The sequence below is a fragment of the Cryptomeria japonica genome, chromosome 8 (assembly GCF_030272615.1).
Source record: "Cryptomeria japonica chromosome 8, Sugi_1.0, whole genome shotgun sequence".
Classification (NCBI taxonomy): domain Eukaryota; kingdom Viridiplantae; phylum Streptophyta; class Pinopsida; order Cupressales; family Cupressaceae; genus Cryptomeria; species Cryptomeria japonica.
In genome coordinates this window covers 594,050,202-594,063,247 of record NC_081412.1, presented here as the reverse complement: position 1 = coordinate 594,063,247, position 13,046 = coordinate 594,050,202, and the positions used below count along the sequence as shown (strand labels likewise).

Sequence of the window (13,046 nt, the reverse complement as noted above, 5' to 3'; positions counted from 1 at the left end):
TCTCTAATCCAAGGTATCAAGGTCACATACCACAAATTGATTGAATCCAGGACCTTATGATCGCCCTTAATCAATGATGATCACATTTGTTGTGTGCATGAAAACTATTCTTGTGAATTCAATGACATCAAATCAACCTACAATCATATGAATTATTGCATTAGCAAAACCTTGATTAGCTAGTCAATTGTTGATTCTATCAATTATGCAGTTTATCTTATTAGTTGTGCTATTTAAATCAATATATAGTTTTAACTATAAAACTCACATTAGCATTACAAAACCATGCTTTTACAAGAACATAGGTAGCTCTAAGAAAATATATGCCAAGACATTGCTAGAAACATACAAAGATTTCACATGTGCATCAACATGACAAATACACATTTTCACTTAGTAGATATGTGCTAGCATGTAAATATGCATTAATGAACTACTAAATATGGAGTTGCAAAATAAATACATGTTTTTAATCAATAGATATGCTTAAAAAATCCTAACACATTTGTACTGAACCTACCATGTAGCAATATTTATGACACATTAAATGCATGAAATTAAGAAGAGCGCTAGGTACATATTGGCTCTCCTACGTCCTCTGGTCTTTCATATCGTTGCACTTGCTTGAGTCAATGGTTTTATGCATATGTTATTTTCATCTTTCCTACTCCTTTTTCTCCATTGCTATGCTCTTCTCTGAGCTCAATCACTGAAAGTGATAGATCCAAATGAGAACAAATGAGTCTCTTAGTTCCAATATATTGGTGCCGAAACCCTAATTGGCCATGCTAACCCACCATGCCCCCTTGCAACCCTAATGACACAATATTGGTCTATTTTTTGCCAAAATAACTCACATTTTCCTTTTGTTTTCACCTAGCTTACCCTTCTCTTCATTTTGAGAGATTATTTGAACCATTTTTTCTGATTTTTCACCCAATCTCTCAAGGGGGCATACCATCTTCCAAACTGGAGCATGTATTAGTTAATCGTTATTCTTTGAAACAATATGACAAGTTGCATTATTTTAAAGAGGGCAAAATTGTAGACACCTGAAATTATCCTTTTACTAATTAAATTTTTAATTATTTATTTAATTTTTAAATCTTGATGTCTTTTATTAATTAAATAAATATTTATTATTTATTTAATTATTTAATCCTAATGTCTTTTATTAGTTAAATAAATTATTTATTTATTTAATTAATTCATTACCCTTTTCCACTATTAATTAAATGGATATTTATATTTATTTGATTAATTTCTTAGCTTGTTCCTTTTAAATTAAATAAATATTTATTTTTTATTTAAGCCCACCTCCTCTCTTAAATTAAATAAATATTTAATTTATTTAATCTATATCGCCTTTCTTTTTTTAATTAAATAAATAATTTTATAGATTTAACTAATTCATTACCCTCTTCTCTTTAATCCTAGCCCTCCAACTTGTTCACATGGATCATAATCTGAATTCGTAGGCATGTGACATTGACAAGTGTCAATTGTCCTTTCATTCACTTTGTATTTTCTCCAAAGTCAACTCACCTCTAAATCTCCTCCCTTCATCTTTACCTACCCTTAAATCCTATGGATTCTCTTTCATCTATGTGATCTCAGCCATTCAACTTTTAACCTCTTAATCTAAACCCTTTATTTCTAGGATGATCTCTATAAAGAGGCTTCCTCCACTGATTTTTCATAACATAGATCTTTAGCATAGCTACAATCTACCAAAATAATTCTAGCATACATCATCATAACTACATGCATTCTTCTTTGAGCTCTTATGCAAGTGCAACACAAAATTGTGAGAAACATCATTAATGCAAGGCCATGGAGGAAATGAGAACAACCAAGACAAGCCTATTGGACATGTAAAAGGTATAATTTATTTGATTTCATTAGTATTTTCATGTTTGATAGATTCTTCAATGCTATGTTCAATCAATTTTTTAGATCTAGGGTTAGTGGTTTGATCTTATTAATGCATACAAATAAGTCACAAATTTGATATAAGAAAATATAAAATAATAATTCATTACATAAATAATTTAAAAAACTAAACAGAATTAATAGTATAACTAAAATAGTAACAACAAAATATCTATTAATTATAATTACAAACTTTGATATATATGCGCATGTGTTATTGTAAAATTGATATTGACTAATATATTTTATAAATTTAATAGGTACCTTTTATCTCAAAAATAGTATTTGCAAAAACTATCTACACATTATATTCTACACCAATAACCTTTCATTATTATACGCATTCCCTGTAATATAACATGATTTTGAAAATTAGGCATCTAGATTTATATACATGTCTACTATTATGAAAAAGGAATTGTATATCTCCAATCTAACCTAAAACTATCTACACTTTTTAGTTTACCCACACCCATAATGCATCATTATTATACCCCTTCTTGATAATATAAAAAGATTTTAATAATTGTGTATCTTGATTTATATACATCTGTACTATTACAAAGAAGGCATTATACACCTCCAATCTACCCTATCAATATTGTATCATTATTATACACATTCCCAATAACATAACAAGATTTTTTGGATTCTCCATGTCAATTTATATACATCTCAACTATTATAAATAAGGTATTGTAAACCACCAATCTACCCTAAACCCATCTACACACATTCCCCCTAATATAGCATGATTTTGAAGATTGTGCATCTAAATCAATATACATCTCCACAATAATAAAAAAAGACATTATTTACGTTCGATCTACCCTAACATGACATCGCATTTCGATTGTTTTGAAGAGAGAGAAAAGACTAAGCATATATTTATAATAAAGCTGATTAACCTAGATCTGCTAGGGTTTTTTTGAAGAGTTGCAGTTAAACATTATTGTTTTGAAATGAATTAAATTTGAATGCTTTTTTTTTCTGAAAAGTTGCAGTGAAACATTATTGCTTCAAAAGGTAATAAATTTGCAAACCTTTAAAAACAGTTTTTTAAATATTATTGCTGTGAAAGGTACTAAAGTTGAATGCTTTTTTTCTAAAGAATTGTAGCAAAATATTGCTTTGAATCTATATTCAAGGCTACTCTGGAGTCCCCTGCTATCTCTTGGACTAAAGGACAAAATATTGTATTTTTCAGAGAAAGTAGAGGTGGTTTTCTTGGACTAGCAAGCTGAAAAACCTCCACCAGGTAGACCATCTGTTCTTGTTCTTATCTTATGTGGGCATTGTTGAGTTTTGGTGTCCTTTAGTTTCTAGTTTAGCTTAGTTTATTTTGTTAATTGTTTGTGGGTTCTAGTTGGTCCTAGTTCCTTTTTGTTAACTGGTCTGGTTGTTGGGTGCAAACCCTGGTCATAGCTTACTGGTTGTTATGTAACTTAGGTCTTGTTTTATCTAATGGGAACATGATTTATTTCAAAGATACTAAATCTGCAAATCTTAAAGAAAAATGATATTTTAAATATTGTTTCATGTAGATTTAATTTTGAGTCTCTCTCAAAATATTCTGATCTGCATAACCCATCAATTTTATTGTATTTTAAAAAGATTTTATAATACTAACTTTACTTAATCTTTTACCTAGATATCAATATGTTTTTATTACTTTAGCAGGGAAAGGGCTCTGAACCGTCACAAAACAGCAAAACCAGAGAGCAACCAAACAGCCTCACGCATCACACAGCCAAGCACCAGAAAGCACAAAAAAACTCCTTATATTAAAACCCATCTTATTTATATCCTTTTTTTTCTTATATTTTATTCTTCCCATCTTACATTGTTCCTTATTTTCAAATTAATCTTAAATCATATCTCATATATATATATATATATGAGACAAATGCTACCATAGAGGTAGCTCCATTTCATTTATAACAGAAAGAAAATTACATCATATTTACAACAGAGAGTAGAGAGCGGGTCCGATGGCAAACCGCCTCTAGCGAACGCTCTATCTGCCCATATGGGTGCTGCTCCCATTTACAACCTTCAAATCTCCTATGTCTCTAGAACTCATAAGCCCCCACATTCGTCATACCCATGTAAACTGTTTCTCCTATACATCAAGTTCGTCCAATCCACGCCAGGACCTAATGTCTCAGAGATGATGGCCCCTTCCTTCTGATCGATAGCATAATTTGACAGAAAATCTGCCATTGTATTCGCTTCTCTGTATATGTACGTGTCTTACAGTGTAGTCTTCTATTTTCTTAAGTTTGTCTCCAATGCCATCAACCCACATTTTTGTTTTCCATCCAGGGGCCGTACTTGTGGAAATAACCCTTATGATATTTAAGGAATCGCCTTCTATGTCAATATTTGATATTTGTTTCTCCTGACAGAGTTTAAGCCTCTCCATAAGTGCGCCAAAATCCGCATCATAGAGCCAGCTTTCCATATCCATCTCTGATGACAAAGCAGTCCCCCGAGGACCCGGGTTCCCACGGGACGCACCGTCATATCTCATATATATTATTTACTAATCATGTTCTTAATTTGCTTTACAAGGTTTTTCAAATGTGATTTATATTCATTTTCAATATTATTTCTAGTTTCAGATATAGTTGAGGGACTAGGCCTGAATAAAGATGGTAATGTCAACATATTTTGCATTTAAAGGTTGATCCATTTTACAGATTATGCTTATATGAAAGATAATAGGTATATTTTGTTTCAAAACAATCTTACAAGTAATATCCTAAAATGTTATTTAGGACATTGAACTATATCAAAATATGTTGACAGATTGTTTGATGATAATGATTAAATAAATTTATTGCAGTGCATGGTAACCATTAAATAATAATACAAGTTATTCAGATCTGAATAATTATCTAACAAAACTCTTAAGGTACGTTATGGTAGATGAGAGATAATTTTTCTAGATGAGACCATTCAACTTATGTCTATATTTGGAACTGGAACCATCATGGTTCAAGATCGCTGTTAATGATAACAGTGATGGAAAGGAAGATATAATATCAGTATTTACAATTTGTATGTACCGGACTTGTTGAGAGTCACTAAACTATGGATTCTAATGTTAAATTCGTATCCATTTGCAGAAAATTACGAGAAGAGCTTGATGGATCTCGAAACCCTGGCCTCCAGTTCTTCGGCCAACAGTTCAGTCTACCGTGGCGTTACTAAGTATTGATACCTATATATATTTTTCATGTATATTTATATATTCCAAACAAAGGGCTAGTTCTAAGAGAGAGTATGTGGGACTCAATATAGGCATAGAGTGACAGGGAGATATCAAGCCCAACTCTGGGATAAAACCAAAGAGACTAGCAACCGCAAGGGTAAACCAGGTTAGTTTTATGAATTTATACTGTAATTAGTTATCAATTGGACAGCTTTATTTCTACAGGTCAAAATGGGCTCTAGCGCCTATCAAAATCAGGTAAATTTAGAAGGTTGTTTTTGTATGTTCAATGCTTTGAGACAAAATCTCAGAGATTTCTTTGACGGTCTTCTTTTAAGGATGTGTAAGAATTTCATAACTAGGTGTCATGGATTGAAATAAGGTCTCCAATATATTATCTTTTATTGTCTGTATTTGAGATTTCAAACAATTTGTTTTTAAAGGCAGCTATTGAACAAGTAGGTTTATTCTCATTTGGATACTAATTAGATGAATTTAATTGTCTTATCCATGAATTCTTGATAATGATTGGATTCTCCAGTATATCTCGGTAAGCAGATACTTTTATCAGTTTGTTATACAGGTGGTTTAAGTAATTCAAGAATTCATAGCATTTTTTAAGTTCCAGATTAAAAATTGAACTGTTCACTGTAGGTGTCTATGAGCATGAAGAGAGCGCTGCCAGAGCTTATGATCTGGCAGCTCTCAGGTGTTGTGGTCCAGCAGCTCTAACAAACTTTCCGGTATGAATTTTCTAGAAGTTCAAAGCTATTCTATTTGCTGATATTCTATTTCTCTAGGAAAATGCCTTTGGCGAGCATTTGCTTCCCCTTATAAAATGTCTGCATGCTAAAATTGTTTAAAATTTGGCTTTTCGACATAAAGTGCTCATGGTTGTGTTATAATTCAGCCACAACTGGTGTTAGTCTTATCTATTTACGCTTTGCTATAAGAGTTTCAAAAACCCTTTTTACTAAATTTTTAATACCTTCTGTATCAAGAGCAGATAAATACCTATGAGAGAGAGTTGGAAGAGATGAAAAACATGTCAAAGGAAGGATACATTGAATTTTTAAGGAGGTAATTAGGTTTCCTCCCATCTATGCATCGACAGGGGTTAGACAGATATGTGTAGAAAGATATCAGTGAGTGTCATAATTGTTTTCTCGAGTAATAAAAATTACTTCAACTTGGAAAAAAAATCTCTAATAGGTCACAGACAGCTTCATGGTGACCTGTCATAATGTTTAATTGGATTTATGTTTATAAATTCTAGCGCTTAGACATATAATTTTTGAAGTTTATGATATTGATGTGAATTGATTTTCAATTTTTTGAATTTATGTTTGTATATTCTAGAATATAAATATATAATTTTTGTAGTTCATGATATTAGTATGAATTATTAATAATAATTTCTTTTAATTCGTAATATTATATATATATTGCTTTGGAATTTGAACGTGTATGTGTTTTTTTCCTCAAACCCTTACCAAATGTCAATTTTTCAGGAGCAGCACTGGCTTTTCTATGAGGAAGTCACCCTACCGCGGAGTGACAAGGTTTGGATTTAATAATTTACTTCAATGAATTTGTAATCCTATCTTGAACATTAATATGAAAAGATAAAAATAATTTATATTTCAATGAGATAAGCTGACAGACATAAAAGCCAGCATTGATCTAATGTAGCTCTACAAATCCATTATATGGCTTGGCAGATCTCTTCGAGATGGAAGGTGGCAGGCTAGGTTGGGCGGGGTTGATGGGAAATATTTGTATCTGGGAACGTTCAGTGAGCACATCTTACTCATTTTTTCTTTTATAATAATGCTTCTAATAAATGCTTGTCCAGTAAATTGAACTATAATTCCTTAATTCCTTGTAAATGCGTCCAACAATCAAACCAGATTCAAAGGCTAATGATTCTTTTTTGAACTCACAGCCAACCAGGAAGAGGCAGCTGAGGCTTATGACATTGCTGCGATTAAATTTAAAGGTGAAAACGCTATTACAAACTTTGACAGAAACAGATACGATATGGAAGCCATCATGGAATACACACCACCTGTAGGAAGGAGAGTTGAATTAGAAGATAAGGAATCTAATGGTGGCTTCCAAACTACAACTATTAATGTGGAAAGCACTGGGAATGTACCTTCCTGCACAGATTGTACTGCACCCACAGCCATTAATGGGCATGCACCAGCTCTTGAAAACATACTCTCTTTGGGTACCTCCACATTCTGCTTCCCTGGGCAGTCCTCAGGTGTAGTGAGAGCTGGTCATGAGAACGTAATGCCTGATACCAACTGGAAAACACCCTCTCTTCCGGTTTCAGAAAGTGGGCTTAGTGTTACAGAAGCAGCATGTCAACGTCCTATTATGTTCAATATCTGGAATGATACAAGGATGTCAAAATCTTAGTTATCTTTCAATAGGATTCTAAATGTCTCACATCAAAGGGTTATCTTTCAATAGGATTCTAAATGTCTCACATCAAAGTTTTGAATGTGTTATTTAAATATGTTTTGTGAACTTATTTTATCATTCTAGATGTCAAAATTTTTGCATCTTCAAATAGAATTTCAACTATCTCACTCTCAAAGATTAGAGTGTGCTGTTTAAATTTGTCTTCTGAAGCTTTAAAACTTATTTATCATGTTTTTCACATTTTGAAGATCTGTATCTGATTTACAATGGATAATCTTAAAAAAACTTTGATTCCATTTTATATTTGTCTTATGACGACTTCTGCTGAACCTTATGTCGTTTTAATTTTTCAAGTTTAACATTCAAGTAAAACAAAGTTTTTCTTGCAATTTCCTTCATCTACTCAGGGCTGGTCCTTAAAAGACAATATCTCTTAAAAGACAACATCTCTCATGGATTGTTGTGACTTCTTTTTACAGTGTGTTTTATATAAAGATACAATATGGTCTAATTTATTTTTAATAATACATGTATCTTTTCTTAATGAATATATTTTTAGATATGTTTTTGATTAAGGGTAAACAGGTTTTGAGAGGACTAGAGTAAAAGAAAAGATCATCAGCCAACCAGCAGCCAAGCCACAAACTGGACACAAAGTGTCCCTAACACAAAAACAAGGGTTTTACAAGGCTCCCATAACCTTCATGACATACACAAGGAGGGTTTTAAGAGGCTCCCTCAAACCTCCAAAAAATTGGAAAGCATGGTTAAAAAAAACCCAGCCCTGATCATGTAAGTAATGGCAGGTGGCCTCAACCAGCAGCTTGAGCAACATCATCACCCAAAAGACCTTCTCCCACCAACTTCCCACCTCAATAGGAAAGAGATCCACCTCGATAGGAATAGAAAGAAGGCAAAACTTCATCTTTAGAGACTCTTGTAGCAAGCAGAAACCCGACCACTCCCAACCACCAACCTCCATAGGAGAAAGGGCCACTTCAGATAGGCTAGGAAGAGAGCAGTCCAAAAGCCCCCACAAAATAGTCATGGACCAGTAAAGAAAAAGCTCCTCCACCTCAGAAGGAGGACTAAGCAGAGGAAACCCTAACCCAGAATAATATATTTTTAAATATGTTATAATAGGAGGTTCATAATTATTTTTTAGAATAGATTTGATTGTATAAAATTCTTTTCTTAAAGAATACATTTTTATATTTGTTTGAGTTTGTTAGTTTACTAAACATAATTTAAATTGATATAATTTACAATATATTTTGTATTATGTCATTATAAAAAAATATGTTTATATTTATATTTGAAATATGAAAATGCAGTTATATATATTTAAGTGCGTGTGAGAGAGAGATGTTACGTCTTAATTTGTTATTTAATGTGGATCTATTCACATGTGAAGTTACTTAAAACTAAGTGTTGGGTATTGGGTGAGTTCAAAATAATGGTTCCCACTTTCACCTGGAAGAAACCACTTCATTGGTAGGAGTGACCTCATAAGGGTTCACTTTGAACCCCTTTTAAATTTTTTTTTAAGATTCATTTTTAACTATGAGAATAGCGCTCCTCAGCATCTGATACCATTTGCTATTTGAGTGTATAGTATATAAGCTAAAAATGGTAGTTGGATAGTCATTTTTAACTATGAGAATAGCGCTCCTCAGCATCTGATACCATTCGCTATTTGAGCTACACTATACCAGGTACACCAAATTATCTTTTTTCTTGTTTAAAATTGTTCAATTATATTATTTTTTTTTATATTTTTTAAATTTATTGTTGGATTTATTTAAAAAATATTAGCAATTAAAAATGTTTTTTCTTTTTCTTTTTATTTTATTTAAAATAAATAGTTATATATTTAATTCAAATTGAACGTTTTAGAAAAACCTTAGAATTTTTTTAGAAAAACTTAGATAATGTTAAAAAATAAAAAAGAAAACCTTACAAAATTCTTACAAAACCTTTCAAAGTTTTTGGAAATCTTTAGAATTTTTTTTGTATTACATTATAAAATCATAGAAAAATCTTTAAAAACCTTAAATTATTTATATTAAAACCCCTCTCTCCCCTTTCAATTTTTTTTAGTAGATCTCTCTCTCTCTCACTCCCTTTTTGTGTGTCTCTCTCTAGTATTTAATGTTTAAATTTAAAATATTTAGTATTTAATGTTTTAATTTTGTATCTCTCTCTCCCCTTAATTCAAGTTTTAGGACCCCCCTCTCTCTCTCTCTCTCTCCTTAGTTCAAGTGTTATGATCCCCCTCTCTCTCTCTCTCTCTCTCCTTAATACAAGTTTTAGGACCCCTCTCTCCCTTATTCCCTCCCCTTAAGTCAATTTTTAGGACCTCTCTCTCCTCCCCTCTCTCTCTCTCCCCCCCTCTCTCTCTCTCTCCACTTAAGTATTTTTAGTATTTAGATTTTAAATTAACTTAGTATTTAAAATATTTGTTTAGTAATTATTGAATTTGGTGTTTAAATTTAGTGTGTTTAAATAAATAATGTTTAGTATTTTTAATGTTTTGATTTAATACTTAGTACATATTATTTGAATTGTGTTAAGTAAAATTTCATACTTTTCACATGTGTGTGTTCATGTATACTTACATAAATTCTAACTTTACGACACCTAGATGGATGGAGGATCAAGCTCTAGATGCATAGCTTGCACATCAGGATGCAATTCTTGAAATACATGTCATTTTTTGTCACAGTGATAAGGAAATACAAAAGTTGAGAGCCATTTAAGATGATCCTCACATTTATGGTGTATACAAGAGTACATGCCAAACCATTTTGATGAGTTTAGAGACTCTTAGAGAGGGACTAGGAAACCTTACATCATATGTCACCCATGTTGTGGATGCCATATTTAGGCAATTAAGGTTTGATATCTCAGGACGATGTTTCCTTGGAGGATGTCTAGAAGGTAGTCCCCAAGAAAATTATACCATTATACTTTTCTTAGCAGGTGTATGTTGAGGTCATCTTGGGTATGAAGGTCAAATACCTTGACCTTCTAGGCTATTTTGGACAAGGGTGAGGGAGAGTCACTGATCGAGATCTATATTGTAGGGATGACAGATAAGTGCCAACACCTAGGCATTTTGTTGGTCACGAATTTCTTGTAATATCTTCATCCCTCACCCCCACAATAGATCAAGTAGTGATTGCTTCTCAGTGAGAAGCAATTGAATCCATTGTAGATATTGCAGTTGTGGCATCCACCATTTCTTCTGATAGGTTGGAAAGAAACATAATGAGTCAACCATGTCCAAGACCATTCATAGACCATGTATCATCTAGTCATCGTTAGAGTATTTGGGTATTTACTTGATTAATTAAACAATATTTGTTTAATTATTTAAGTTCCCTTTATCTCTTTTACACTTAAGCTAACTTTAGGTGCATATAATTAATTATTTTAATTAATTATTATGTGCAAACCTAGGTTTTCCCTTTTAGGGTTTCTTGACCTATTAAAGGTTGAGTTCTTTCTTTTTCATTGTATGAAGAAGGATTATTATTGACAATACATTTTGGAGATTATTGAGTTCTCATCTTTTGGAGCATATTTTTCCTGTGTATTCTTTCCTTCTGTGATTTGCTTCATTGCTTCTCCTTGTAACAGGTTTTTCAGCTTGTAGAGATTATTTGGGCTCCTGTGGTGTTGTATTTTCTCAACTCCTATATGGTATCAGAGCTTCAGATCTGCAACTACCTGTTCTTGTTTTGAGAATTTTTGCTTTGGAAGCAGATTTGGGGTTTCAGGAATTTTTTTTGCACCTAGGGTTTGACCTTTTTTTCTGAGCACTTTGGGGCCAAACGGACCTCACCATCATGCTCAGAAGACCCAATAACCCCTATGGTCATATAATATTTGACCTATTTTTGTTTCTGAGCCTCTGGAAGTATTTTTTTCTCATATCCAGGCCATACGGCCCTGACATGCATTTCAAGAAATTTTTTTCAAAAAAACATTATTTTTTGCCTTTTTATGGCATGCAGGCCGGATTTTGATTTTTTATTAAAAAAATCTTCAAAAAAATCAAGGCGGAAAAAAAAAGGGTTTGAATTTTTTTTTGTTTTTTGGAAAAGTTTGTTGGGGCCCCCACGGTACGTAGGGTACCGTGGGGCCCCTGCCAAGTTGTAGGTCCTGCAGGCCCGTATAGCGTCGCTGGCCCCCGTCGGCCCTCTAGTCCCTCCATCGGTTTTCAGTCCCGCGCTGTCGAATCCGGCCCCCTGCTGGCCTCTCAACGTTCCCCGGCGGCCATCCGCAGCCCCTTTGGCGGCCCTGCTCCGCTTGCAGCCCTCGGCCCCTTGCTCGCCTGCAGCCCGCGCCACCCTGCTCACCACAGCTTTGCTCCCAGCGGCCACTCATCTCCCCGGCCTCTGCTTGCAGCTCTTGGCCCGACCTCCTCTACCACCTGGCCCCACTTCGCCACTCGACCACCTGGCTTCGCCGCCCGGCCACCTGGCTCCGCTGCCCGCTGCCGGCCTGCTCTGCCCAGCCACAAGGGAGGCTTCGCCTAGCCACTGGGGTGCGACTTGGCTGCCACTTGACCGCCACCCACTAGCCACCAGACCACCAAAGAGCCACCAGATCTCCTTTTTTGGCCTTTTTCAGGCAGGGGTTTGGTTTTTTGGCTCTATCCTGGGCATATGAAGTCATTTTTTCAAAAATGAATAGGCATCGGAAAGCTAGTTCTGAGATGGACCTCATCATATTGGTAATTTTTTCCAATTTTTTTGTTTGACTGTGTTTTTTTCCAGTCAAAGTGAGGTCTAGTTTTTGCACTCCGAGAGCCATAGAATGAGCTTCCGACCTCCGTTTTTCAAAAACTTTATATTTTTGGCACGTGCTGTTTAGTTTCTAGCCATTTAAGTTTTATTTCCAGATTCTGCTCCATGCATATTTTATTTAGTTTTTTGCTTTCCAGCACTCTAGTGGATATCGTGGTTGTTTCAGGTCTTGGGATCTCTTCTCTGAGTAGGATGTCTCTATTTTGGTTCACGTTTCTTTTTCTAGTCTTCTTATCATTGTAGCTTGTATTTATGCAAACGCACTGAGATAAAGTGCAATCATGCATTATTTACTTGGAATCTTGCATATCTTGTGTCTTGTTGTACATGCACTATTAATCAAGTGCCATGAGGGGGTTGATGTTTGCCTATTGTTTGCCATCTTCCTTTGTCTAGTCAGTGTTCCTTCCATGACATTTTCCTCATGATGTGTGTCAAGTGAGGGTTCCTTCCACGACACCATGTACTTTTCTCAGCACCTTTGATGTTCTTGGTTCTTCGTCATGCAGTTTTTTCTTAGCTGTTCTTTTCAGTGTTCCTATCCCTCTCCCTTGTCCGCATTATGGGGAGGTGTGTCCTATTGGTTCTAATGCTTCCATGGTTCGATTGATCAGCTCTTTAGACTTTGATGTTTTTATGCCATCTGTATC

At 34.1% G+C, this 13,046-nt stretch overlaps 1 protein-coding gene and 1 long non-coding RNA gene across 3 annotated transcripts; both read left to right on the top strand.

Moving 5' to 3' along the window:
- Nucleotides 1–2,837: 2,837 nt before the first annotated feature.
- LOC131037932 (uncharacterized) lies at nucleotides 2,838–5,315 on the top strand. 2 transcript variants are annotated; one of them, XR_009104341.1, is made up of 4 exons: nucleotides 2,838–2,958; nucleotides 3,140–3,190; nucleotides 5,064–5,148; nucleotides 5,239–5,315. It is a non-coding gene; the product is annotated as an uncharacterized LOC131037932 (long non-coding RNA). The 2 variants fall into 2 exon arrangements; XR_009104340.1 differs by lacking the exon at nucleotides 2,838–2,958 and having other exon boundaries at nucleotides 3,054–3,190.
- Nucleotides 5,316–5,380: 65 nt separating this feature from the next.
- On the top strand, nucleotides 5,381–7,601 carry LOC131037906 (AP2-like ethylene-responsive transcription factor AIL5). Its single transcript, XM_057970151.2, has 7 exons — nucleotides 5,381–5,492; nucleotides 5,691–5,699; nucleotides 5,804–5,892; nucleotides 6,156–6,229; nucleotides 6,661–6,711; nucleotides 6,871–6,944; nucleotides 7,095–7,601. Exons 1-7 carry the CDS (start codon nucleotides 5,381–5,383, stop codon nucleotides 7,574–7,576), a joined length of 891 nt encoding a protein of 296 aa, XP_057826134.1. The 3' UTR covers nucleotides 7,577–7,601.
- Nucleotides 7,602–13,046: the final 5,445 nt, after the last annotated feature.